The 26,227-nt window shown below is 42.3% G+C and overlaps 1 protein-coding gene across 2 annotated transcripts in view; it reads right to left on the bottom strand.

Annotated features, from left to right (window-relative positions):
• The window catches only part of sipa1l3 (signal-induced proliferation-associated 1 like 3), a 69,735-nt gene that overhangs the window by 25,419 nt on the left and 18,089 nt on the right, over positions 1-26,227 (bottom strand). For both annotated transcript variants that reach the window (XM_051396976.1, XM_051396974.1), the window contains exons 2-4: positions 12,853-12,945; positions 3,139-3,844; positions 2,039-3,017 (exon numbers count right to left, since the gene is read on the bottom strand). In XM_051396976.1, the coding sequence (XP_051252936.1) occupies positions 2,039-3,017; positions 3,139-3,603 (1,444 nt within the window). In that variant the 5' untranslated portion in view covers positions 3,604-3,844; positions 12,853-12,945. The remainder of the gene's footprint in view (positions 1-2,038; positions 3,018-3,138; positions 3,845-12,852; positions 12,946-26,227) is intronic.

Consider the following 26,227-nt stretch of genomic DNA (forward strand, 5'->3'; position numbering starts at 1 on the left):
AATATAAATATTTGATCTTAAACTTAAGTAGTTTTTGATACTTGGTGCAACAGACGCATTTTTGTCAGTAATAAAAAGGTATTGACGTTTGATACAAAACCTACATTATAACCTTCAAGAGACAAAGATGAGACAGGAGTCTGACAGCGGGAGAGAGGGGTTGTAAGAAAAGATACCAGGCACTGCATGTGTAGTAAGCAGGACTGACAGAGGAGGGGCATTAAGTCAAGGACAGGACCGACACAATGACATGTTATCTAGTAATCAATACTCACATAATTACAAAATCAATTTAGCTAACACAAGGCATAACCCAGAGAAAATGATAATGGTTACTAAGGAAGGGTGAGGATTAAAGGGCTCAATAGTTGTATGCTGAAGGTTTTCTGATGCTGTGTGTAGGAACTTCACTACAACAGGAGATTAAATACAATTAGACTCCATAAGAGTATAAATGAACAAATATGTTCTCAGACTTGTAAATCCAGAAAATTAACTAATATTGTGTCATAAGTCGCCAATTAACATTATTGTTACCAGTGTTGGCACCCAACATATTCACCCATTAAGAGGCCGAGACAAAGTAATCAACACACTTCACAAGCATCTTGCATGTCCTCTTCTAAAGCTCCTAAGCTAAGCCGTGGTAATGCCAACGCCACAGGCAGCGTGGGAGTCGAAAAGACAAATTCTCCAGACACTCGGGGAGGAATCTAGCTTGACAAGTATTCCTCCTCAATCCCCCGTCCAACTGGAATGAACCGGGACGACTAACACGTTGGGAGACTGAGGCCTGCTTAGCTTCCATGCCATGTCCTGTGGTGAAAATGTCATCTTTTTGATGAGGCTTTCTGACGTGCACACAGGGCACATCACAGCATACACACACAATCACAGTTGCGTTCTGGGGGACAGCTAAGCTGGAAACAAGTCAGCAGATGAACATATTTTTGGAATGATAACCTTTATCTGTGTGGCTGCAGGCCTGTCTCTCCCTCTTACACACACACACGCTTGCTTGCACACATGTGCTCCTAACAGCATCTGTCACTAATTAGGGTGCAGCCAGATGATGCTAGCCCAGGGGAAGTTTCATCCACAGTGTCTGAAGAGGTGATGTTGACAAGGAATGCCCATATAGTCGCGGACAGGCGCACATCACACACCATTCCTCTCTGAAGTTAGGTGTTACTTCTGACACTGAAAAACCAGATGAAAAACAAAGCTGCACTGGCCGACTGTAGTAAGTGGTACTTGTGATTGTGTAGAAAGGCAGGTGGTGTATCATCAGCTCAGAGTTTGCCAACAGTCCAGTGGCAGGTACATGTGTAATAAAAACTCTGGGAGTGTTGCCAGCTTGGCCCACTCTGCTCTGCTCAGGCCCAGCTGGATATTAACAGCCGCAGGATGAGATGTGGGGAATGACACTGGAGAAACTCTGGCTGGACAATCGGCATCTACACTGTCTACTTCATACAGACGAATAACAGCAAAGGGCCCCAAATCAGACTATAAAATAGCAACTAGCAATTATTTTCATTCGACAAGAGTAATGACCGGCCTAAATTGACTGACCAAATGTTTCAGCATGAATATGCTGTATGAAAAAGTTAGAGGGAAAGTAAGTAAGAAAGTATCTGAATATCTAATTGAATCTTAAGTGTCCAGATGGCTCATTCATTACTTTATTCTACTTATATCTAGTCTTAATGCCTTATGTCTTATGCAAAGCCTTTTAATTGTCTTGTTTTTGAATTGTTGTGCTAGGCAACCTGCCCATCCTACTTGAGGGATGCTCTCATTGTGTTCATGAGAATGAATGCTGCTTTTGCCCATTTTCATTAACTCCAACTTGAATAAAACGTGTTTAAGCATCTCTAAACAACAGTTACTAGTTAATAAAAGAATAACCATGTATTATCAATTTCCTCTCTATATATTTTGTTCCTGTGACACACAGTAACACAGCTCAACATCAATGAATAATTACGGTTTAAGTGTGATTATCTGGCTCATGGTGAATGTGTTTCAGTATTACCTTTCCCATGGAAGTACTCTCTGTAGTACCTGGCCCCCAGGTCTACATGCTCTATGCTGTACAGTTTCAGTCGGTCCAGTCTCGTAACCTGCTCTTCGATAGGCACCTCCAGCACGGAGACGCTGGCGTTACTCCTCCTCAGCCAACCCCTCGCTCCGTCTCCTCTGTCTCCTCCTCGCTCTGCTGACGAGCTGAGGAAGCTGATGTTGCGCTCCCCGTGGCCCCCCGTCTCATTGAGGAAGTGGGGGCAGCAAAGGAGCAGTGGGCTCGAGTTGTGGGCGCCAGGAGGCCCATCCAGGGGGTCCACGCCCAGGGAGGGTGTGGTGGAGCCAGGGTCGAGGCTCAAGGTCAGATCCTCTATGCTGGAGTAAACTGGGTCGTTCACACTCGGAGCCGTGGATCTGGAGACGGACAGGGACACTGAAGCAGCTGATGCCCCTGTGGCGGTGTTCCTCCTCTGGGCAGCATAGCCCCGCTGAGCCGCCGCCTCGTGGAGGTCAAACAGGATGCTCTGAGCATCGTAGTGGACAAAGCTCTTGGGGCACACCCACGGTTTGTAGGAGGCGTCCCCTGAACCCCTCCCTCCCCCATCCTCACTAGTCTCTCCTTTCCCTCCATCTAGCTCGCTGCGACTTGAGCTCCTTAGTTTCCTGAACAAAGAGGAGGTGCCCAGTGACGACTCGGTCCCTCCACTTTTCTTCCTCACTCTCTCAGCTCCGTCCTTCCTTCCTGTCCCTCTGTCATCCCCACCTGCGGGACCAGGTGAAGGAGCAGAGGGGAGGGGTGCGCTTGAGTCTGGAGCGCGCAGCAACTCCCCGAGGCGTATGGGTGCTGAGCTGCGTTGGTCAGGCCTCTCCTGGTGGAACTGGCTGAGCATGTCGAAGAAGCTCTGCTCAGGAATGCCCTGGATGTCGATGGAGGAGGTGCTGCCATATTCTCTGAACAGGTTCCCCATCCCGCCACTTCCACGTACCTCCACCTAGGAGCAGAAAGGAGGGAGACTCTTCAGTTTGTGAGGACATATCAGTGGATACAAAACAATTTAATATTAATGCTTCATGGGTAAACGCTGCAGAACTAAAAGGCAACATAAGACTCACCTCATTTTCATCCTGTTCACTCAGTGTCACCTCGCTGTTTGAGCGCTGTCTCAATGGAGGGAACACTCTGAGGCTAAAAGGTGAACCTCTCTCACCACCAAACCCTCCTCCTCTGAACTCTACATCCTTGGATCGACGTCGTGGCAACCTGGCCACGCCTCCTCGCACTAACCCCATGTCAGACGACAAACGTGAAATTGAAGTGGAGCCGTCATCTATGTGGCGACTGCTGCCAATTTGCCCATTTTCAAGCAACGACTCTCTAGACTGCGCACGGCGAGGGGGCCATTCTGCAATCCGTGCACGAACACCCATGCGTGGTTTGATGGCTGAGTCTGTGAGGCCAGGAGCCGGGTGGCCGTTGGTGGTGTGACGAAACGGAGTTTGCTGTAGCAACCCTCCTCCTCCTCCATCCAGGAGGTCCGAGGATGTGCAAGTCACCCCTCTGTCTCTGTAGCTGTTCATGGCACCCCAGGAGAGCTCAGGGCAGGGAGGCAGGGGGCTGGCATCCCATTTCAGGAGGGGTGCTGGGAAACAGGGAGAGGAGGGGCCCCACGCACACTCGGCTGACGGTTCTACAGCCTCCAGCTCCCAAAACCATTGCTTTTAACTGGCAGGATGGGGGACACTTCACTGGTCCATGGAGGACCAGTTTGAGTCAGGGCCGGTTCTCTTCTTCTTGGACTATTTTCAGTCTAATGCAGATCTGCAAAACAAGGAATAACAATCATTCCAACAAATCCGCTTCAGAGAATCAGGACAAAAACAAATCTAAAACCAAAAGAAATTAGATTTGAAATAGTTGAAAATATTTTTTTTTAAATCACAGAGCTTGTATGACCCAATTTTTTTTCAAAGAAAAACTGAGAAAAGAGTGAATCACTCAACTGTACAACAATGTAAGACTTATAAGACAGAGAGAGAGAGAGAGAAAATAAGGTGAGGGGATACGACAGAGGATTTCTCCCGTTGAGGCTAATCTTCAGGAGGCTGACAAGGGATATTATTATCTCACACTCCGTGCACTCGAGAGCATGTGCGTGCACACACAAACCCTCATATACCCACAGGACATGAACGCTGTGGCCGCTCTTCTGAAGATTAAAACCACTGAAACGCTTCTGCTAATATCACCAGCCTAGAAAGTAATACAGATCCAAACAGAGGGAATGTACACAGACAATTTAAACACTGTAGCATATTCACTACTCATGTCTCTGATTTGAAAGACAGTGATGATGAAAAGCTTGTATGTGTGTCGGAGTCGGCTCATGGCTGAGACACAGAAGCTACTCTATTCTACTCTGAGTGAAGCCAAACAACAAACAACTACAACTCTGAGACGGGGAGATGAATAGCGACTTCAGGAGAGACAGAAAAGGGCACAGAGTGACCCAACAGCTGGAGGGGTGGGGTAGGGTAAATCCAGAAATAGAGTGATTTGACAGAGTCAAAAAAGAGCAAGTAGAAGAGAGGTACATTGCTCAGTGACCCACAGCGACATGCTTTAATATGACAGTCACACTGCATCAAGTCTTAGAAATCCACCAGCCTTGTAAAGACTCTTGTTTACTCAGAAGCATCTCATCTTACATGTGCAGAGGAATACTGTCAGAGCATTTGGGTTTTAAATTAAACTCTATATTATGTTTAAACTTATTGTTTGGGGATCTAAAAAGCTAAATTATACTCATGCGGCACTCTTGTAAAGTTCCCGGCAGCCTGAATCATTGCACCCTTCGGTCAGCAGTCCAGACAAAATGTTCAAGTCATGGCCATTTTTTTTGGGGCTGTGAATGTTGTGGTTGTTGTTCAGAGTGACGGCTGGGAATTCATATTCGAGAGTATTACGATGTGGTTATGACTCCACTGGATGACAGCAAGCAAAGACAATGGGCTGGCAGTGGGAGCTTGGCAGCCTTAAACAACAAACACACTGAAGTATGCTGTACAGTACGTGTTTGGATGCCACCAACAGCGTTTCTATAGGTTTTAAAGTTAAATTTAAGAATACATATGCTATTTAATATCTAGTTCACAATCACACTGATATACAGTGTGATGTAAAACTAGTAAGGATGATATGGTCTAGAAATATTTATTATCATATCACATTTGTTTAGTTCTTGCCAGCAGTATATACAATTTTATAAATGATATAATTAATCTAATTGATGCGACTTGGATCAAGATAAGTTGCCGAAAATGGATGATTACACAGACTAACCCACTGGTTTTCAAACATTTTCACACAAGGGGCCCCTAAATGGGCACAACTTAGACAATGGACTGCCATTTGTATAAGGAGTTGTCCAAGGGTCCCCAATCTGATAGGATTTTTAGATGTTTATTTACAGAAAGTATATGAAACCAAAACAGTCACATATTCATTTGTCATTGTGTTACATATAAATGTAATTATAGTGAAAGTAAATGATTCCCCTTTGTGCTGGGGCCCCCTGAAATCCTCTCCAGGACACCCATTAAAAACCAATTAAAAATGATTAAATTAGTTAATTTACATTTTTGCTAAAACCAATACACCTTCACATTATAAGACAATAAACGTCTACTGCTGCTACTATAGCTAGCAGTAGTGACAGTGTCCAAACAAAACTGCCAACAGCATCGGACACAAACCATTTTATAAGCAACATTACTGCTTATAAAGAGAATTTTTTTAATACCTTCTGCTGATTTTTTCGAGGAAACTCAATTCCTCTTCTCTCTTCAAGACCAGCAGAAACCCTGATTACACGACTCAACATGCAATATGGAAAACATGATAATAATAGTCTGCGGGAAGTTCTAGACATTTTGAATGAGCGCTTTTGCTAAATGTCTAAAATGTAAATGTGTTCAATCCATCAATCTCTGCTGTAGTCAAACTGCTCGTGTTTCTAGCGCTACTCTTCCTTTCTTCCAAATTTCCTTTTCCATTCTCACATTCCTGTCTTATCTCACTCTCTATTCAGGTCTTAATTCCTGGATTAAAGCCCCTTTATCTGCAAAAGTCCCCCCTCAAACCGTCAAAGTCATTCAAATGTCTATACTATATTGGCTCAGAGGGCAAAAATATATTATCTGCATATCTACTTTTTAAAATCATTCATTCTTGCAAATTTGACAGTTTCCCTTCTTCATATTCCTGCATCATGGATCTATGAAATCTTCCCGTCATTGTTTCTCGCAATCATTTGTCTTCACCACAACATGTGATTCAACCCTACATTTCATCACACACAGCTCTTCATTGGTATGTTCAGCTTTTTATTGAGATAGCCACTGACCTTTGACAAATTTCACAACTGTAGAACTGTTTCCCGTGGTTTATCGGATAGGAGCAGTAACATTTTTACTCCTCAGACAAAAGCTTTAAGGAATCAAATCATATGATTCACCAACAAGCAGACAAAAATCACACACCTACACACATGCCCAACTGTATAATCATTGGGACTTCCATCTAAACACATTAAAATTTAGGTGCTTTCATTGATACAGCTGTTACACATGGAACCACTGGGGTTTAAGAATCACAAACATTTGACTCTTTACAGGAAGTTTATTAGCCAGCAGAAAGTATGCATTAGGAACAATTTTGTAGCGAGAACAAATCTGTGCTTGTCTCTCTCCAGCTGCCTAAGTTTTTGTGCATTCTACAAATGTCGACTCCTGGGGAGACTATCTCGTTATGAAGTCCAATTTGCATAACGTTGCGCTTTTCATTGTGTCAAGGCAGCTCAGAGTGGTTTGTGTGTGTTTTATGATACACAACGCCTTTTATGAGTCCTCGCTGAATTCATTTTTGGCCCCAAGTCTGCATTACGTATTCACTCATACACGCACAAGAGCACCATCAACAGAACTCATTCACAGCAAACAAAATCCCCCTATAGTCACACAGCCGCGCAAATGTATCATGCCTTTGTTTTAGTAGAACCACAGGCACTTCCAGGCCAAAGGGCTCCTGCTCTGATCATGCTTTCTGACAGAGTCGCTCCTCATCCGGAGGGATGTCCTGTGATCCACTATCAGGCTCAATCCCAGATTATCCAGGCCCCAGCTGCAGGAGCGGCAGAATGACTTCATTATGTGTCTGAGGTGCCTGATGAGAGAGGCAATGGAGGAAGGGTGGTTTGATCTTTACTAGGGACTTCTGTCAGAGTGTCTGCAGCCACCGGCCTTTTAGTGAGAAATATACCTGACGGAAGTTCATCAGAAACCCACAGAGTGAGAGATACACACTGGTGATCTGGAGTTTTCCCTGTGAGACGGTTCAATTGTGAGCGTTTAGCAAAATCAATACAACACTCCGTCTCTCTCTGTGCTGCAGTACTTAAGCAAAGTGGTGCTTTGAGCTAAATGCTAACATGCTCACAATGACAATGCTAACATGCTGACGTTTTTAGCATGAATGATGTTTAAACCTGTTCAGTTCATCATCCTAGTTTTGTCTATTATCATGCTAACATTTGCCAATTAGTACTAGCTAAATAAAGTACAGCTGATACTGGGTTCACACTATGATTATCTCATATTGTTTTTATAAAATGAGATTGAAGATGAACTATTGAACGAAAAAAGATTCCTTTATTTTTACCTCAACCTCATAACATTTTACCAACACAAATACCGAATTCATAGCAAGTTGCAAATGAAAATAATTATAGACAGGCGCTGACCATTAACCAGGGTGGACCACCCAAAAATACTGCACAGTTTACCGAGTCGTTCAGCACATTTGTCTACCCAGACCACAACAGCAGTCAAAACACATCAGCAGCAGATCAAATATGCAACTTAAAAGACAGAGAGAGCGTTACACATCGGAGACCACACAAACCGTGACAAGGTCAGCACAGTTTCCAAATCCACCGATTATATAAAATATATTTAAACTCACCACTGGTGTTTTCAAAGCAGCACAATCTGCCAGTTAGGTGTTTTAAAAAGATATCAAACACCTGAGGATGTTTCAAAACAAATAATAGATCCATAATTTCCCCATTTAAACTAATTCGGTTTACCAATTTTAAACTGCAAAAAAATAACAAGAAAGGTGAGCTCAGGCCAGTGACAACCTAATATACCTCTGGTGTGGTAACACATTTATCACCTCTTCTCTCATGTTTATTACTCAGTTTACTTTTACAATCTGTCTTTCATACACAAAGACGACAATGAGAAGATTGACCGTTTGGTACGTAACTTGTACCAAGTAGCAAATTCATTATATTGCACTCCGGTATCTTTTGTTAATACCAGATACAAGTCTAATACCCATAAATTATGGCAAAGGGGAGTAAAATACAGACATTAGGAATTTATTATGATAATTTTTATTTTATGAGCATGAGCCTTGTGTGTGTGCAGGGGTGTAGTGGGGATAAACCCAAGTAAACTCTGTTATCCACCTTGGATACCACCTTCAGATCAACAACCACTAAATGAGGGAAAACTACAGGGGTTTACCCACCCCTGTATTTACCACTACATCCCTGAGTATGTGTGACAAAATATTCTCGAGTTACAGTCTTACGGTTTTGCCTGAGCTTTCAACAACAGTGAATGTTGTAAATGGAACCGACACACAACCAAACGTTGTGAGGAAAAACAGCCCCACCGCCTTTAACCCCCAAAAATGTATCAGTATCTGTGACATTAAATCAACAAGTGAGTGTAACTGTAAAATTAGATGTTAAATGATGTTGAAACATGATGAAACATTTCAAAAAAGAAGTTACAGCTCCAGTATGATGGGAAAATAAGAGCAGAAAGTATGAGGCCACACAGCCACACTGACACTGTACAGAAGTCAAATTAACTGAAAACCAGCAAACAACATATTTGCTCCATTGGTGAGATGGAGGGCACAGTAATGGACTTTAAATCAACACTACTACTAAATATCTTTATCATCTACAGAGAAAAGGTAAAAAAGAGAAAAGAAAGACTTTATCTTCATTAAACACAGTAAGAATTGAACACACACACACATAGCTTTGGCCCAGACTTCAGAAGATAAAGTGCAGACATTTAATGCCTTTTAATTACTCACATATAGTAATTAGTTAGCTCTGGGATATACCTCCTCTATTTTGACTTTCCCCCGTCTCTCCCATTCATGCTCTTTCCCTCCTTGCTCTGCATGTTGCAGGCTTGGCCCATGCACCACAAACGCACACCAAGGTTGGTAATTACACTGGTTAGATGGTAGTAATGACAGAGTTAGCAGAGGAGTACAGCTTCCAGAGGAATGAGTGTACTCTGTGTGGAGGAGGTGCCGATGATGCTGCTGCTCGCTGGTATGTCATACTAGGATGGGCAGACGTGAGATCCGATAGACAGAAAGCAGTCTAAATATATTTGAAAGGATGTGCAGCAAGCAAAATTCAAATGAAAAGACGAGCGTGCAAAGACCAAAGCTGGAAAATCTACAATAAGCATTTAATTGTAAACATTAACTGCTGATACTGCTGATATTGTGTCACAGCAGCTCAGAGTGTTTTTTTTTAAAAAAAAAAAAAGCTTTTTTAGAAATCCCCAAAGAAAAAAATAAACTCTCCAGACATAAAACATGAGGAGCAGTTACTATAAGTGTTTAAATTAACCAAACGATGCCAGGGTGCAAGCTAGATTATGGGCTGGTTTGAAGAACAGATGGCGGTACATATGACTGGCAGATGGCAGACAGGAGCAGGAGTAGAGCACGACACTGTAATACAACACAATACAGTGCTGGCAGGGAACAGCACATCCAGCATTCATGCCATCACGGCTTCTGAGGGAGCGGACAGACCGGGAGGTGCTATCAGATCTGCAATGACCCTGAAAATCGAACTGAACGACCTCAACTTATTCAGGTCACTTTAGCAAGTCTTAAGCTTTGACCTGATAAAATCTCCACATTAAAATGATACCACATGAGTATGGTATTAAAATCCAAACATATCCTTTAAGGGTCAGCATTAAGAGGCTTGAAAGACTTGTAATTTGCTCAAAAAGACCAAGAAAATAGCTCTGATAAACAGCAGCAGGTTCATGCAGGAGTCTAAAAGGAGAAAACCTCAGAGCATTGCTGAAAGGTCAGTGCCTTTAAGAGCAGGTGGTAGAGGTGAACTGTCTGCGACCGTGAGCAAAGTTCAGCGGATGTTTCATTGTGCTGTGGCACGGAGCAGCATGATGAGAGGCTACAGGATGACTGCTGGAGTCGGTCTGGGTTTTCCTGATGCGATTGTCGAGGCAACCTGTTTTCCCTTCTACAATAACAGATTTGATAAACAAATTTTTATGTCGTGCTGGAACACGTGCCGAATGGAGCTACAGGGATCTGCTTCTGACCAGAGATCACACTCAAACTCGGCTATAAGAGCAGCTTTTACACTTGACCTAAAATACCGATAGCAGCTGCACAAATGGTCACTCGTTACGTACAACAACTAACTGCAGGCGATCCTGGAAGTGTGACACTTGAGTCTCAGATACAAACCACCCCGAGTCCCCTCCATCAACAACAAAACTCTACAGGAAACACTGAAAACATTGACATATCAGAACATCGGGCAGGAAATAAACAGCCAAAGCCTCTGACTCTGGTCTATATCGGGCTTGTAGGTCTGTTTGGTTTATCTGGAGGCGACATCTCCCCCTCTCAAGACTGGAGCTTTACTAAGCTACAGCTCTCTCCCTGTCGCCCTGCTTTCCTTTCCACTCACTTTCCTCCACAGTCTTTTCCTCAAGTCTCCCCCGACCCTGCTGTCATTGTCTCCACTGATTTCCGTCTACATTGTTATGCTGAATCTCACTGATGTCGCTAGTGTCACTTCCATCTGCCTGTCTGTCCGTCATGTCGCTGCCCCATGACACTGAGACAGCTCGAGAGGAAGAGGAGGAGGAGGAAGGAGGAGGAAGACCAGGGGTTGGGGTGAAAAGAGCATTTAGTAAATATAGATTCGAAACGCACTCACACACTGTCAACACAAAACAAGTTTAACGATTTGCATTCAGTTGGAAGATCACGAATCGCAGCCCACGTCATCATTCATCATCATCACCACTCATCATCACCATCATCACCACTCACTAGAACAGATGAATGGTGATGAGGAAATCAGGAGCGTTGGAGGTGGGAGAGGAGAGAGTGTGTAAATATTCAGATACTGCAGCAGATACTGTATAAGATGTTTCAATCTCTCTGGTTTGTCAAATGATTTCCCCAAATAATCAAATTCATCCCGGGTCAGAAGTGAGTGGTGGTAGCTGGAGGGGAGTCAGAGTAGTGCTCAAGGATATTTCATTGAGCTAAAGACTTTCCAGCAGGGGTTCCTGAGCCTCAGCGGATTTCTAACCTAGTTTCATGGTAACAAAATAAAATCCATATTATGATATTGATGGGCACTGTTTTCTAATGTTTTATAGATCGAGGAAGCAACTAGTTAGCCCTTTATGTAGTTAATTTCTGGGAAGTTACAATAACTGGACAGATGTATCGGTTTGGCCAATTCAACTAATTTAAGTACCTGACAAACATAGATAAAGACAAGATACATCAACAAATTGACGCAAGTCACATCCAATATAGCGATAAAGCAGTCCTACTCATTGATTTGCAGGAATGCCCCACTATACTAATATACCCAGAGAGATTAATGGCAAAACCTCTGATGGTTGACAAACTTATATTATATGTATATATAGTATATGTCATGATATCGCCCTATTGAGATTTTCCTCCTATACAGCTTTCTGTCAGTTTCAACAATGTCAGGGATTACATTAAAAAAGCTTTGTGAATAATTATTTTGCTACACCTATTGCAATTTTTTTAATATTTACTCCCCCTTTGTTTACTAGTGTCCAGTAAGAGAGTCCCAGCCAGACATAGCATTAAAATATGGACATATGAACTAATTAAAATGTTTTTATATTTACCACAAAAAAGAAATCCTAAAGAATAAAACAATTAAAACACAAGAATTTCAGCTTTTGTGGCCAGCACCTCGTTGACACTAGAGCTAAAGACAGCTAACATTAACACCGTCAGTTCAGAGGTTTAAGTGCTTCCTGAAGCCAAAAAAACAACAGTTCTGTAAATCACAAGAAGGTACTGATAACAACAAGTCTATGACAACAACCAGAAAGAACCCTGAAGCAAGTTCTCGTGAGCCGTTACTTAAATCAGAGAGAATTAGTATGACAGACCGAACAATGCATTGTGGGAGTCCCTATTAAGCTCGATGTTGTGTTGCGACGGTGACTGTTACTGCAGCTCTCCTCCATAGAAAAGGGAATATTACAGGTACCCTACTTTTCATTATCAGTACAAAATGCAGATGAGGAAGTGCTTTATCTACCAAATAGCAGAGCAGACAGCTCACCCCTACACTGCAGAAAAATATCCAGGTCATCAAGTCAATTAGCCTTTTAGTCTTTGGACGCCATTTGTCTTATAAGGAAACATTCTGCAATTGAAGGGAGTTATGTTTGAAGTTATATCGAAGCATTAGAAGAGAAATGCTTGCATTAAAAGGTATAAAGACAATTCAAGGAAAGTGGATCACACAGCCCCAAAACAAATGTTTGGTTTTAAGTAAGATAAATGTTACAGTATGTAACAGTCCACATAACCAAACTTCAGATTAAAACAAACAAAATACAAGTTTCTATTCTAAATTACAAACATATGTGCAACATCAAATGTACTAATCCTACCTTGTTCTGCCTTCAGCTGTGCAGTATGCAGGTAAAGCAGGTGTGGTGAGGTTTGACGTCACAGTGCAGGAAGGGAAGGCTCAGTATTTTACTCTGCAGGAGAACAAAAGAAGAGAGAAATTTATATTTTCGTTTAACTTTGTTAAGTTGACATCGGAGAAACATCTCAACTTCTTCATGGAAAATAATGCTCTACAGCAAATCTTGTGATGTGTTGTTTTTTAACCTTTTTGTATTTCACATAATCTGTGTGTGTATGTGTGTATGTGTGTGTATGTGTGTGTGTGTATGTATATGTGTGTGTGTATGTATATGTGTATGTGTATGTGTATGTGTGTGTGTGTGTGTGTGTGTGTGTGTGTGTGTGTGTGTGTGTGTGTGTGTGTGTGTTCCTGCAGAGCAGCTGTAATCAGTTACACGCTCATCAGGTCATCCACACAGACATGTCCATTGTTTGTGAGGAGTCTGAACAAAGATGCCCGAGGCGGTCTATCTGTACTGTAAACACGTTTGCATACACACAAACACAGTTAAAAGTACCAGGTAAAGTACGTTTAGCAGCATTTAGCCTCTGCAAAAACTGATGTGGTTTTAATATTAGCTCAGATATTGAACCAGAAAAAGAATGTGTATACAAATCAAAACAGCACACAAAAGTTTCAACAAACGCAACAAACTTGTGACGTTGTCTACTTCCTGCCTCATCCTCACAAACCTTCTTCGTCGTCCAGCTCTTTCTTGGGCAGGGATGGAAATACAAAGAGAGAGCGAAGACAAAGTGAAGGAGGCAGTGCACTCTGATTAGAGGTCGAGGAGCCTAAGAACAGAGGTGGGGGAGGGCTCTTCAAATACAAGTGGGACATAAAGAGAGGGGTGAGGAAGGGGGCGGGTGGGAATCCGCAGACATAATGTCCTGAGGGGAAAGCCCATTACTGTCTGACAAATACAGTTCTAATCAATACTGATCAATCAGGGTCCACTTACCCTGCCACGGCAAGCATAATAACACTGTCTTTATGCAGCGGGGGGCTGCAGAGTGGACAGGGGTCACTGATTGTGTGAGGGTCTATTTTCCTACAGCAAAGGGTCCTTAAAGTAAGCAGTGTCAGTGTGGATATAAGGGTCAGGCTTTACTCCACTGCCCTAGAAATGAACTTAAACTGAGTTAAAACTTCCGAACCATGGCAGACTTTGCACCACAGACCCCAGGCCTCAGCCCTGAACTGATTATACCACAACTTTATATGTGAGGTGCTGTATACAGCCACTGCCACACACACACACACACACAGACACAGAGACACACAGAGACACACAGAGAGACACAGAGACACACACACAGACACACACACACACACACACACACAAAAAAGACACAACACACAGAGACACACACACACAGAGACACACACACACACACACACACACACACACACACACACACACACACACACACACACACACACACACACACACACACACACACACACACTCTTCAGGACATATATTGCATTAGTGAAATCAAATCAAACACTCACGCTAAAACCCTAACCACCTTAACCACCTAAGATGACTTTAAACTAGCAACATGTGACGGGTATAATGAATAAGGTTAATAGGGTTTACTAAATATTTACATGTCCACTCACCGCTGAAGCTATAAATACAATGTTGTCAAGCTTTTCCCTTTAAGCTTTGGAAGGCACACTGTTGCCAAAACGTCAGCTCGTGGAATAAAGTCTACTCTGCATACCCGTCATTCCAAAGGGCTCCTGCTTTCTTTTGCAAGTTACTTGTTTTCTACCTAAAGTCGCGATGCAACCAGTGTGTGTGTGGGCCATTCAATAGGGCGCAGTGATTAAGACAGGTGTTTTAATGTGTATTCTGGCATTAACGGGTTTCCACAGAGGCCAGTCAACACCTAACTCACGAGTCACAGCCACAAATGACATTGGCAGAGTGGTCAGAACTAAGCTCAGCGACCGGAGTGAGGGGACTCATACCGACATAGCTGGTAAACCACACACACATACACACCACAGAGCTACAAACTCACAAACTGCCACAGGGTTGAGTCATCACCTCTGTGCCACAGGCACAGCTTAAAATGTTTGGTATGATGATCAGAAAGCTGGCATCTGTGGCACTGCTGTATTCCTGTAGTACCTGTATCTGTCAACAAAATCTAGAGCAGCTCTTTCAACCATTTTCTTATGTCAGCAAAGCAGGTATGTGAACAACTTGTAAGGTCCACTGGGTCTGATGATTGCCTGATATTACAGTGAAGGTCTCAAGACGCACTGCGGAACAAGTTCGACAGAGGATCTGTGAACCCCGGGATGAAGACGAATGACCTCTGTACCCTCCACAAACATCACCGAACCTTTACATGAAGCAGTGGAGTGCAGAGAGCAGAGCTGAATTCAGAGCAGATGTCCACACGTGTCTGGTGGAAAGTCGATTTGTGTGACTGGGACTCTGGTAAAGTCTGGAGTCTGCTGTATATTTAGTAGTGGAGTCACTCTCTGTGGCTCTGAATCCTGCCAGACAGAATAACTGTCACACAGCCAGAACACAGTTGGCTTACTCCATATATGTGTGTGTGTGTGTGTGTGTGTGTGTGTGTGTGTGTGTGTGTGTGTGTGTGTGTGTGTGTGTGTGTGTACAGTATGCTTTCAGGACAGTTTACATAAATAATTATATAAATAAATACATTAATCTGTGTTTCAGAGGAGACTGACAATCGAAGGCAACCACCACTGACGGGATAAAAAGAGTCAGTAAATGTGTCTGCAGGCGTGTCTGTGCCTTCACCTTCGCCGTCATTGGCATTGTGTTGTGATTAGGATGGGATTACTGACAACTCTGATGCATGAATATTTCAGAGCATTTTCTGTGTCAGTACTCCTCCAGAGTTCAGCCTACTCAAGCTTTTACTCGTGCTGAGTGTTGAAAAAAGAGCAAGCTCTTTTCTAGAAAGCTGAGAGGTCATCACAATATCTGTGCAACACATAATAAATAAATGTTTGTTGATTCATCAAAGGCTGTCCATGTGGCGTCTTCAGCTCTTGGCATTAGATGCATGTTATGATATGTTACAGTGAATTAACAGTGATTTGTGTGAAGATTTGCTGATTTTCTCTGTTTATTATTATTTTAAACTGAATATGTTTTGGTTAGGGACTGATGGTCAGACAAGAAGCCATTGAAAGATTGTAATGGGCATTTTTTTATCATAATGAAAATAATGGTTAGTTGCTCACTTAACACACGTGGCAATAACCCAACAATCATTCAAACATACAACCTGCTGTCAACATATGCAATAATATAAAGTGTTTAACTTTCTCATCATGACAGTCTTTCAACTGAACATTTCACACCGTTTGATAGAAACCAGCAGTCACTTCATTGTTGTCTGAATATTGTGTCTATGTTTGCACATCCTTTACATATTATGCTGTAGTCTAGAGTGGGTAATGAGTACACATGCTGCAGGAGAGGGAGGGAACCCCCTGCAGAGAGGGGTGGGTAGCCCCATTCACACTCCAACACTGGGAGGTGGGGATTGCCCACACTTTCATCCCTTTCACATCTCCATTCCTCTGCACGCCCCTTCGTCTTCCCCCAGTGATTCTCGCCACCTCATCTTATTCGAATTGAAATGGGGAGCAGTGGGGATGTTAGGGGCGGAAAAAGGATCTCGCTTCGCTTCCTTCCTCGCACAAGTGAATGACACGTGGCTCCGTCCTGCTGTAAAGCTTCCCACTGTGAAGATCTTCATTAAGATGAAATCAGGATAGAGTGGGAGTGTCGCATGAGAGCAAACCACTGGAAAAGCAGAACGAAACCAGACTGTGTTCTTAAAGTCTATAAATAAATCAAGCTGAAAGTTGCTCTGATCGATCAGCAGCTGATCAATGACTGAAGATTTATTCTAAATGAGATTGCATTGCAAAGTAAGTGTGCACAATTTGCATTATCTGATACACATGAGGCAGTAAATTATTATCCTCTTGCAGCAAGTCAACAAACACCATGTTTACTGCCATCCATCAGACTGTTTTAGACTGTAATTATCTACTTGGAGAGAATTTCTGGAAAGAATCCTAAACTTGCTGAGAGTCTGCGGGTTGTTTGTTCCAACGATTATTTATTAAGACTCATTTTTAATTATTACTTGCTAAGAAACTGATTATTGCACCATGTTAATGATATTCCAATCTGAGCTTCCTTGACACAAACAAAAAACAATTAACCAACTCAAAATAAGATATTTCTCCATCTTTAAAAGGTCCACTGGCCGTGTGCTTTAACTCTGGGCAACATAAGAGGAAAATACAGTGATGAAGTCATATGCAATACACAGAGCTCTCTTTCACCAAAACCACTTGGAAATGCTGCTGTAGCTGTTTGATCGCTATGCTGGTGCTGGTTGCCATAGGAACGGGAAGGTGCACCAGCAAAAAAGACGTATGATGTAGGCGGCGGGCCGCAGGCAATCAGGACACACAACCTGAGAGAGCGAAGCAGTAAATAATAAGACACAACGCAGCAATCCACATAACACAGCCATCAGTTGGTCACTTTGCAGTCTGCTGTCACTGCAGCAGTCTGCAGCAAAGCTCACACAAACACACACCGCATGTGCTTTAATGGAATAACTGAACAACTCTAAAGTTTGCTCAATCAAAGCGCTGCAGTTTCATTCTTTGATTTAACTTCTGTCTGCTAACCCAAATGTCCTCAGATCTGTTCCTGCTCCCTCTGTGGTTTAATCAGTCTGTCCACGTCCCCTCGTGACCACGTGCCATGCAAGCATCAAAGCATGTTAGAATGGGCTCTAAACTCTTCAAACACATGAAAAAGCTTAGGGCTGTAAAAGTGCCCTCATCAGCAGTCTTCCAGCATCTGTTACTTGTTTTTGTTTCCATAGCATAATCCAGTTTAGCAAATTCCATGCATTTTCTATAGATGGTCATCTTAGATGCTATCTATGGTGAATTAACCAGCCATATGCCAAGCTCCAGAGCCAGCTGTATGGAGAGGCTTTTCAATTACATCTGCAAAGCTTGAACCTGGTGACAGAGTAAGTAAGGAGGATTAGCAGAGGTGTTTAAAGGTGAAACTTTACTGTAAGGCTGGACGTTTATGGGTTAAGCAACCACAGAACACCCACTGCTCTTCCTAAATAATGACTTTCTAAGAATATAAGAATCAGCCCTTGACTCAGTGCTGTTCAATCTGACAATATGAAGTGGAGTTCCTCATGTCCTTCCTCATGTATGTGTATGTGGGTACACACCTCTAACAAAGTCCCAAGACAGCTGCTGTAAATGCGAAGGACCTCTTAGAGAGTCCTGGCCTGTATGTTTAGTACACATCATATATAAAAGAGAGAATGTGTCATTTTATCAACACACAGCCGTGCTCCTGGCGTCAGGAGGCTGTTAGAGCCCTGATTACCGTCTAGATTTTGTCTGCTAGTTACCTGTTGCAGCTGCAGGAGGCCCACATTTTATCTGACGGTCTTACAAAACTGCCAGACGCATTCCTGTGCAGTGATGCGCATGTCAGACACGAGACCAGACCGGTCGACCTCTTTCTATTGAACTGAACCCATCAGCTCCACTGAATCTTTGATCCGAAGTCAGGCTAGAGGGCACATTCCTGACAAGACTTACACGTGTTTCTTGGCTGTAAAGGGGACGACATGCAGGAGAATCTGTTACAACTCAACACTCAAACACCTAGTTATACACCTTGTATCCCCATGTTTTAAATGATGAGACAGCTGATGATGTGTTCAGACCCAGCTTAAAAGCAAGCTTGCACTATCCAAACAGTAAAAACATAAAAACTATAATAGATACTTGGCTGAGTGCTCACAATGCAAAGACACGTGGAAGAAAGACAATAAGGAAACCGAGCTACAAGCCCTCAGCCCTGCTCTTGGCCTAGGCCTCTATCCCCATGTGTGTGCGGTGAGACTGGCTGTGTTTCTGCGTATGTGTGTGCGTGAGGCAGTAACGACGGGTCCTCGGGGTTACTTACACCGTCACAGCTGTTGCAGCTCCCACAGAGACATCTCAGGGGAAAACAGCAGGCTACTGCTTCTCCACACAGATTAACCGGAGGGCGTGCACATGGACCATCGAGGAAAACACTGGCTCACACGCGCTTTCAGACAGAGGCTTTAAGTTTAACATGCATTAAATAATTCAGCAGTACTCGTCTTCTGCTGCAATAGATAATGGTCTTAGGATTTCTTTGTTTTTCCTGAATTTTATTTTTAAATAATTTATCATCTAAATAAATAATTTATTCGCTTTATCTTATCACTCTGCTTAGATGGCTTAATTACTGTGCTACTAAACTTAAATCTAGTTTTAATGTAATGCAAAAAGAGTCAAATCTGTGAGTTCCTACTGTGTTTAATTATATATTTATGTGGTTGGAGTGAGAGGTAGAAGCTGAAAATGAGTGAAATACAATCCATGGATGTGTACTACCTTCATGTTTAAATGATACTGTGTTTGTCTATCAGATAGGGTGTAAAAGAGTAGTAAAAATAAAAGATTTCATCTTCAAAACAATCAACAGGAAACATTAAAACTGTCCAACTACTAAAACATTTAGTATTAGAGTATATGAGTTTGTTAAGTGCATACTATTACTACTGCTATCATGACTAAAACAATGGTAATACTGAAGTGGTTAAGGTAATACCTGATGCATACAACTTATAATGCAAAATACAAGCATATTGAATGCTTACATTTATACATTTTCAGTGAGTGGATGTAAGACCATGTTCTTCTAGCAAATCTAGTATACTAATGACCTACATTACACCTAATTCATCATCGGGAATATGCAGAATTAAATTTCTGGGATAGATACTTAAATTATTCAATTAGTGTATTATATGTGTTAATGCATGTAAATGACTGTTAAAAGAACAATAAAGGCTTTTAATTAACTTATTTTGACCTTTGATAGCTGGGTTTCACAGTACTGTTGGAAAACACAGGCGTCACTACTACGATTAATCATTACAAACAGATCTATGTAAAATAAATATTGTGCTTTGTCAAGACACAGCTGGGTAAGCACGCCTGCCAGTACACTGTATCAGTGACACATACTTATATAATTGGGAAATATGTTGGATTCATATTTGCTCACCTGTCAAGATGCTGACAGTACTAAAAGCAGATCGTGAGAGCAATTCAACTACAGTAAATACATCTGCCATATTCAATCTGCGTAGCACAATAGTGATTAGCTGGCGTTCCCCCTTCGTAGTGCAGCTTGGCAGAGCACGAGCAGTCAGATAACTGAGAGCTGTGGCAAACAGATTAGCAGTTTGTGCTCCTGTTTCCAAAGTCTCTCACCACTAAGTAAGAGAACTGGACAGCACAGATTTTCTCAAATCAACCAGAAATATCTTGACCATTTATAAAGCTCTACGCTGTAACTTGATTGCACTCTGAGGTCAGATACAATGCTTCCAAAAAAAACCAAAATAGCCAGCTGATTGTGATTACGGGGGTTGGTAATCATTGGTCTATTACCATAATCTCACACAAATCCCATAAACACACACACACACACACACACACACACACACACAAACACACAAACACACACACACACACACACACACACACACACACACACACACACACACACACACACACACACACACACACACACACACACAAATGAAACGTGATCAGAGCAGCAAAGGCTCTGATCTGGATGTACTTATTTTAGTGCCTGCAGGTAACAAATCATGGTCTCATAATACAAGGTGGGGTCAGTTATTCTGGAGAAACACAGTTGATTGTTGAGTCTCATTCCCATGATGGTCGTGCCAAACTGTTTGTTGTTTGTTTCTCATCGACTGTATGCCAACGCAGTGGTACTATGACCTGGGAGTGACTCGCTATCTTTCTCCAGAATAACTGACTCCACTTTTAGGCCAACATCAAGATGATGACATATTTATATTTATTGTGTTTTGCACTTTACTTTGTCTATCTTTACGTGGACTCGGGGTTTCCAACTTGAGATAGGAATCGAGAACCAGTTCCAAACTGTACCATCCCTTGGAATGGTATGCCACCAAGGTTATCAGTTCCTCACATCAATGCCAGCATGTTTTTTTCAGTCGCACATCGCAAAACAAAAACATCAAACTCATGTATACACTGCTGGGAACTTATAACAAGAAGGAGACATGACACAGTGGAAGAAAATGTACAAAGTGTGGCCTAATGTAATGTAGGCACAGAAAATAGATCTATCCTTATTTCCAACACAGTTGTGTTTCTGTGAGTTTACGTCCCACCATTTAGAGATGGGTTCAGAACCCAAATACCTTCTTCCTACCAACCAAAAATGTATCTGTGGTACCAAGAAAACTATACATTGTGTTAATTAGTGAGCAGCAGAGGTTCTGGTGGGAGGACTTTACCTTTAGACATCCCCATGTTTTCAGTCTTTAAGCTAAGCTAAGCTAAGCTAAGCTAACTGGCTGCTCGTAGCTTCAAATTTATTTAAATTTGAGTACAAACATGAGTGAGGTATTAATGTTCTAATCGAATTACTGGTATGAAAGCAAATAAGCAAAATGTTCCCATTCCTTTGTATTTTGAATTATAGTCTTGTTTACTTATTCTTTGATCAGATTTAAAATGATAATGACTTATTTAATAGAGCCAAAGTCATTTTACAGCTGCATTGTATGAAGACAAAAATAAACATTGATTTGAGGCTCAGCTGATGTTGTTACGGACATTTCATATACAAACATATGTTTATAATACTCAAAGTAAGATATCGAAGGATTCTGGCATCTGTATGTAGATATTTCTCTACAATAATGCCTTCACAGAGGAAGCGGGGGCAGGAGTGTGTCGACACATAAGTGTGTGCGTGTGAGCCTGTACGACGGGTTATTTCAAGGTTCTTCCTGTAACCGAATCAGAGCAGTGACAGACTAATGAGGCTAAATGATGATGAGGCTTCAGGAAGAGAAGACCTCCAGCAGGGAGAAGAGAAGATGTGTCAAACAGCTGGGAGAGAGTCTGGGCTTTTTCTCCGGAAGCTTTACTTTTATAGAAACGCTATATCTAGCAGAGGAGAGCTGGTCTCATCGTCTACAATATCCACAGGGAGTCTCGGTTGGAGCTGTGCAACAGAAAATATTAGACAGTAATGATTAGCATGTGATGTATTATTGATCTTCATAAGGAAATCCCGTCCTTCAAAGGGAGGTCAGAGGTCAGGGTTAACAGCTTGGGTTCATGTCTTTAAAGTTCACTCATTCTTCTCACTACCCTGCGGCTCGGTCTCGGGGATATACATGCTGTGCTGCTGCAGCCTACTGACGTAAACAGATGTAGGCTCTCATTCAACAACCCCCTGATCAGCCCGCCAGCAAAGCAACAACGACTTATGAGTCCATCTCACTACTTCCAGTGACCGGATCAGGGAGGTTCAAGAACGGGGTAAGCCTCAATCAAAAAATTCCTAAAGCGCATTCCTCCATGCACCTCACTAAAAACAGATTATTTAATCAGCACAGGCACAGAAATGAGCCAAAAAGGGTATTTGAGGCTAAGAACAGGCTCTGGCAACATTCAAGACATACTGAAGAAGAAAACAGACCACTGCAGTCCATGTTTCCTGACTTCACCAGTGACAGCTGATCGTGCTGTATTGATCTCTGACGTTCTGCTCCCTTCCACAGATATCACAGCACAGGGTCAGGACACTTCATCAATGAGTGCGTGCTGATTTTAGAGCTCAAACAATCTGTCCATTATTTGATTGATTGAATACTAGGAGGACTCTGTGGACCTAGGCTTATGGCACCGACGATTAGGGCTCCACCATATGGTAAAAAACACGGTAGCTCACCTGGTAGAGCCCGCGCCTCATGTAGGCTGAGTCCTTGCCGACATTGCAGTTGGCCATACTGCAATTTGGATGTACTTTCGATTAATTGTGCAGCCCTACTGACGATGAACCACAATCTTTCTAGTTCAAGTCTGCTCAGGGACCTCAGTTGTTGTCATTCTTCATGTCTCTCTCCCTCACTTCTCTACCCTCAACTCACTAATGACGGCATAGAAACAGAAAACTCAATAATCAATCAATCCTTTCTGTCATTTTTGAAAATATATTTGGCACATTAATCAATAATGAAAATAATCATTAGTTGCAGCACCAGCTGACTTTCATCCGAGCCAATAAATGACCTAAATACTATACATGAACCAGAAATACTGCTGCAAACTCTAAGCTTTATTTCCTACTGCCTCCTGGTCAAATCAGTTACCGTAAAGATTCATCATGGTGGTCAATGAAGACACCCTTTTGACCTCATAGTCAATGAAGAAATGCTGCTGTGTGTGACATGAGAGCACAGCCTCATCTATCACTAATACATAAAACACAGTATTTTAAACATAAAGGAGATGAGAGTAAGTAAGTGACATTTCCATCGGTTGCGTTTTTAACACGGCTGATTAATGAGAAGTGACACTGTTGTCCTCCTTTCTGCAACCCACTCTGCATGATGCATCGACAATAGCGAAAGAGCACAGGGTCAAGGGGCGTGTGTGTGTGTGTGTGTGTGGCGGGGTTACAGTGTAGTCAAACAAAGAGGGCCTCTGACACAAATCCAGCCAGTCTGTCTCTCTTTCTCTCTCTCTCTTTTTTAACCAGGCCTCTCACTGTTTGATTTCCTTCCTCTGAATGGTGCCATTGAAAGAAGAGGCAGTTAGGAGCTAGGACCTTATTGTATGAAGACATTGTGAACTCCCAAAGGAATAAATGAGCTCTCCAAGACAAACCTGACTGTTGCAGATCATTTTTCCCCTCAGTCACTGTTCCTCCATTATGAATGACTCACGCGGACTGGGAGTCAAAGTTTGTACTACACATGAAAATCAAGATGGCAATAAAAATGTGATTTATTATGGAGTCCTAGATGCCTTTTGCCTAATTTGGGGTTTTGAAAACTATGACTGCAGCTGCCTCCACCCAGCATTTGTGTTAACTGTATGGCCTAGATAAGCTCAGCTGCTGGAGAGAGTGTGGCAGGGCAGAAAGATAGCGGCCAGAGATAGAGATAATAGTGCCCGGCGGTTCCTCTGATGAAATGATGGACTCCTTTGGGGTTTTCTACACAGACAGTGTGTACTGTAACTGGCTTTGTACTGCAGTCAGTGGTTAGGCCAAGACAAAGTGTGGGAAAGGGTTGGCATATTGTGGGTGTAATACTGTAAGGTCAAATTAATCTCAGAACAAGTAAAATGGTTTAAGCTCTGGCAAATTTGGAGATTATTCAGTGCAATGTCTCCTCCGTGAAACGAAGTACAGTTTGAAAGGAAGCACAGTTTTACAGGCTTTTAATTTACCTGACACTGACTCATGCTGAGCTTTCTAAACGAAGGAAGTCAAATATGCTGGCCTGGATAATGCAGTTAAGGGCTTTAAATTCAGCTCACGCCCTGTCAGGTTCAAAGTGCAGCTGCAAGGTGCACTCGGCCCGGGTTCACCTCGATTCAAGCAATGACTAACATGTGACAAGGTATGCAGGTGGTTATGCATATGTTTCTCACAGGACAACGCAGCTCAAGAGCAGCAAAGTATGACAGGAAAATAGAGCCTGAAAAGAGATGTACCCCCATTTCCTCTGCATAAGGCATCCACCTTCCTGCAGGACAAGATCCCAAAGATAACTTTCCATATTTTCTCCTCTAATCTTTACATCTATAACATGAGATGAGGATTGCCAAATATCCTCAGAGAAAAGCCTCTAAGTTGCAGCCTTTAAATCACTTCTATAACCTTGCCACCATTGCTCTTGTAGGATTGGGTAACTCATGTATAAATATTTGAAGTAAAAAGTCAAACCATTATTTTTTAAGAAGTGCAGAGTGCAGTGTGTTTGCCTATTTAACAGAACAGGAATACATGTACCACCATGTAAATGTGAAACAGCTATAAACTGAGGGAAAAAAGCTGAACTACCAGAAAGCAGAACAGTTTAAAGTTCAAATGTTTGCAGAAAAGGAAGAGAAAAACTTGATCTGAGCAACATAAATCTATCGTATGGTGGAAATAATGACCATAAAGAACAGCTGACAGCTAGGTACAATCACAGGAAGTCCTTTCTGTAATGTGAGGAAAGACTTTCAGAGGAGGAAGGAGAAAAGGATTGTGGACATTTTTAGTAAAATGTACATCTCTTGAGGAATCCTGTCTTTTAAATGTCACTCTCCTGTCCTCGCCCAACCTCTCTCTTTGTTTACATTTGGGCTGATGGCACTCCCTACACCGCACCCTGTCCCGGGGTGATCCTGACCCAGACCCCTTCCATCTACCACAGGGACTCTACACAGAGGCAGCAGCAGCAGGCTCAGAACTGCTAGAGGAAATTAAAAACACAGCTACCACTCCCTTGTTCCTCCCTTTCCCTCCCTCTCCTCGAGTGAGGCCAAATACTAGTAACTGCTGGTAGTCTGCATACGAAGCTCCAAACCTTTTATTGATAGCTGTGTCTATAAACTGAGAGCTGTGTTTGATAAGGAAAACAACTGTTAAACTCTTGTTTCTTTGAGGTCCCAAGATTAAATAAAATTGCAAATGGTTTTCTCTAAAAACTCCTAATCTATATATATATATATATATATAATAGCCTGAGTCACTTCTCTCACTATAGACTCCACTGTGGTCAGGTTGGTGAGAAATGTGTGGGATCAGCCTGTTTTTAGCCATAGAGAGACATTCATTGAAGGTGGGAGAGTGGCAGCATGAACAGGATATACAGGCAAGGAACACGGAAAATACAGGGGGGAGGAATGCATGGGGGAACCCCAAAAATATGATCCTCTATGTTTTAACAGCCACTCAGGCAATTTTTCAACGGCTGACTGAAATTTCTCACAGTCTGAAAGTTGGCGAGCCCGGTGCCTTACATCTGCTCAGTCTCAACACAACTTATCTTGAAGTTACGCTACACAGAAAGTTTGTTGATAATCTGGAGCATTACATAATCAAATTGAATCTCTAGCCATTGCAACACAAACTTATTTTTTTAATTATTTTCTAATCAATTAGTAGAGGGTGATATATTCATTCACTGCAGCATTAAACCAGCTATATATTTCTGCATTAAAGTGCTGCAGAGGCTCTGTAGATCTCCTGGAGCTGGACGTGCTCCTACTCAAAAATATAACTACACATCAAGGCTACTGCAGCTATGGAGATACCACATGGAGACCGCAAGAACTGTGATCGAGCCCCTTTCCATTTTACTCTTTGGTAAAGCCATACTGAATATTAATTTATAATA

This window comes from Dicentrarchus labrax, unplaced genomic scaffold (genome assembly GCF_905237075.1).
Source record: "Dicentrarchus labrax unplaced genomic scaffold, dlabrax2021, whole genome shotgun sequence".
Taxonomy (NCBI): Eukaryota; Metazoa; Chordata; class Actinopteri; family Moronidae; genus Dicentrarchus; species Dicentrarchus labrax.